The 1,652-nt window shown below is 43.4% G+C and overlaps 1 protein-coding gene across 1 annotated transcript; it reads right to left on the reverse strand.

Annotated features, from left to right (window-relative positions):
• Window positions 1–300: 300 nt before the first annotated feature.
• NEUROG1 (neurogenin 1) lies at window positions 301–1,366 on the reverse strand. The gene is made up of 2 exons (XM_066589796.1): window positions 1,263–1,366; window positions 301–1,066 (listed from the first exon to the last, which is right to left on the reverse strand). Exon 2 carries the CDS (start codon window positions 1,052–1,054, stop codon window positions 389–391), a length of 666 nt encoding a protein of 221 aa, XP_066445893.1. The 5' UTR covers window positions 1,055–1,066; window positions 1,263–1,366; the 3' UTR covers window positions 301–388.
• Window positions 1,367–1,652: the final 286 nt, after the last annotated feature.

Below are 1,652 nucleotides of genomic sequence, written 5' to 3' on the forward strand. Positions count from 1 at the left end.
TCCAAACCAAATTTTCATGCTCATTTTTCTTCGTGAGAGTTTTACAAATTGTAAAATTGACTTTTCACCTAGTATGCATCATAAGATCTGACCTGTTCATCATGATAAGAGGCTCTGGACAATTTGTAGAGAACAAGACATAAAGGAAAAGTTTAGGGAAAGTGCAAAATACGTGAAGCCCTTATAGATATGGTGATCTGAAGGGACTTTCACAGTCTTTTAAACAGTTCTAGAGTTATGTGAAGACCTTTCAATTATTCTTTAAGGCAGTATATAGAATTATAAGGAAACCCATGCTTCTATATAACACTACAGGGCACTTTAATAGAATAAAAATGAAGGTTCACATAGTTAAGGCTGACACTCACAGACTGGCATATCTTTACATCTACTGGTACTGCACAAAGCAAGCAGAATGCTGCATAAAGTTCTGAGGGATGCTATGGAGTGAGAAAAGGGTTTTTGTGTGTCCATAGTAGCAGTCTTCAGACATAGCTGGGCTGCTTGGATTTGAGGTACAGGCTGAGAAAGAAGATGATGATGATGAAGATGGAGAGGCTGTGGACATCCATGATCCAGCATCACTTCCAGGGCTTGGAGGAGCTTCAGGACTCATGTATCCTGGTTGCACAAGTTCTGTTTGGGGCTTGTCTTTGCTCTGGTCAGCTAACCTCAATGTTTCAGATAGAGCCCAGATGTAATTGTGAGCCAGTCTTAGAGTCTCAATCTTAGTTAACTTTGTGTCATCAGGGAAGCAGGGCAAGATGCTTCTGAGTTCATCTAAGGCTGAGTTGAGATTGTGCATTCTGTTCCTCTCCCTGTCATTAGCTTTCACTCTTCTGGTCTTCTTGATGGTGTGAAGAATGGCTTCATTTTTAACCCTACTTCTGCCCCTTCTTTTCTTTTTCCCCTCCTCACATTTTTCTGGAGTTTGTGCTGGAGATGTGAGGTCTCCAGTGGAGTAGGGAGACTGAAGACTGCTGTAGTCCTCATCATCTGATGGGGAGAAGGACATCCTGCTGGAGGTATCATAATCTGAGTATGTTCTGTCCATGATGGATGGCTTCTGTGGAGATACAAAGTATAATCTGATTAGTAACTTGGAACATTTGATATAACAAAGTTTGCACAGGATTAAAGATACAATAACTGTGAATATTCTATATGTTCTGTAAGGTAAGCAGACAACCAAGTGCATGGATGGCAATCATCTGACAAGTGACAGGATATGTATGACTAGTAGAGAGGGAAGCCACACTTACATTGGGTAGGATGTAGCAGTGGAGAGAAGTCTTGGAAGAAGAAAAGTTGAGCTCCTCTTGAGGGACACGCGACAGCTCTTGTCTTTGAAGTGATCCTTGTACCATGAGCTCGTGTGAGTAGTGAGTTTGGCACACGACTGGCCTCAGACACCTTATATAGTGTGTAAGACAATAGTCCTCCCCCACCCCCCTGGGCCGAGGGATGAATGGATGAATGAAGGCATCAGGTCTGCCCCGTGCTGCACTCTCTGTGATCTGCATAATTTATGTCCCAGCTTCCATCCTCCCCCGGGAGTGTGCCCATCATTACTGCAAGCCAATGGCAGGGCACACGTGAGCCAGCAGTGCTTGTCCAGCTCCATTACTCTATTAAAAGAAGAAGGGGGAAGA

This window comes from Eleutherodactylus coqui, chromosome 2, assembly GCF_035609145.1.
Source record: "Eleutherodactylus coqui strain aEleCoq1 chromosome 2, aEleCoq1.hap1, whole genome shotgun sequence".
Taxonomy (NCBI): domain Eukaryota; kingdom Metazoa; phylum Chordata; class Amphibia; order Anura; family Eleutherodactylidae; genus Eleutherodactylus; species Eleutherodactylus coqui.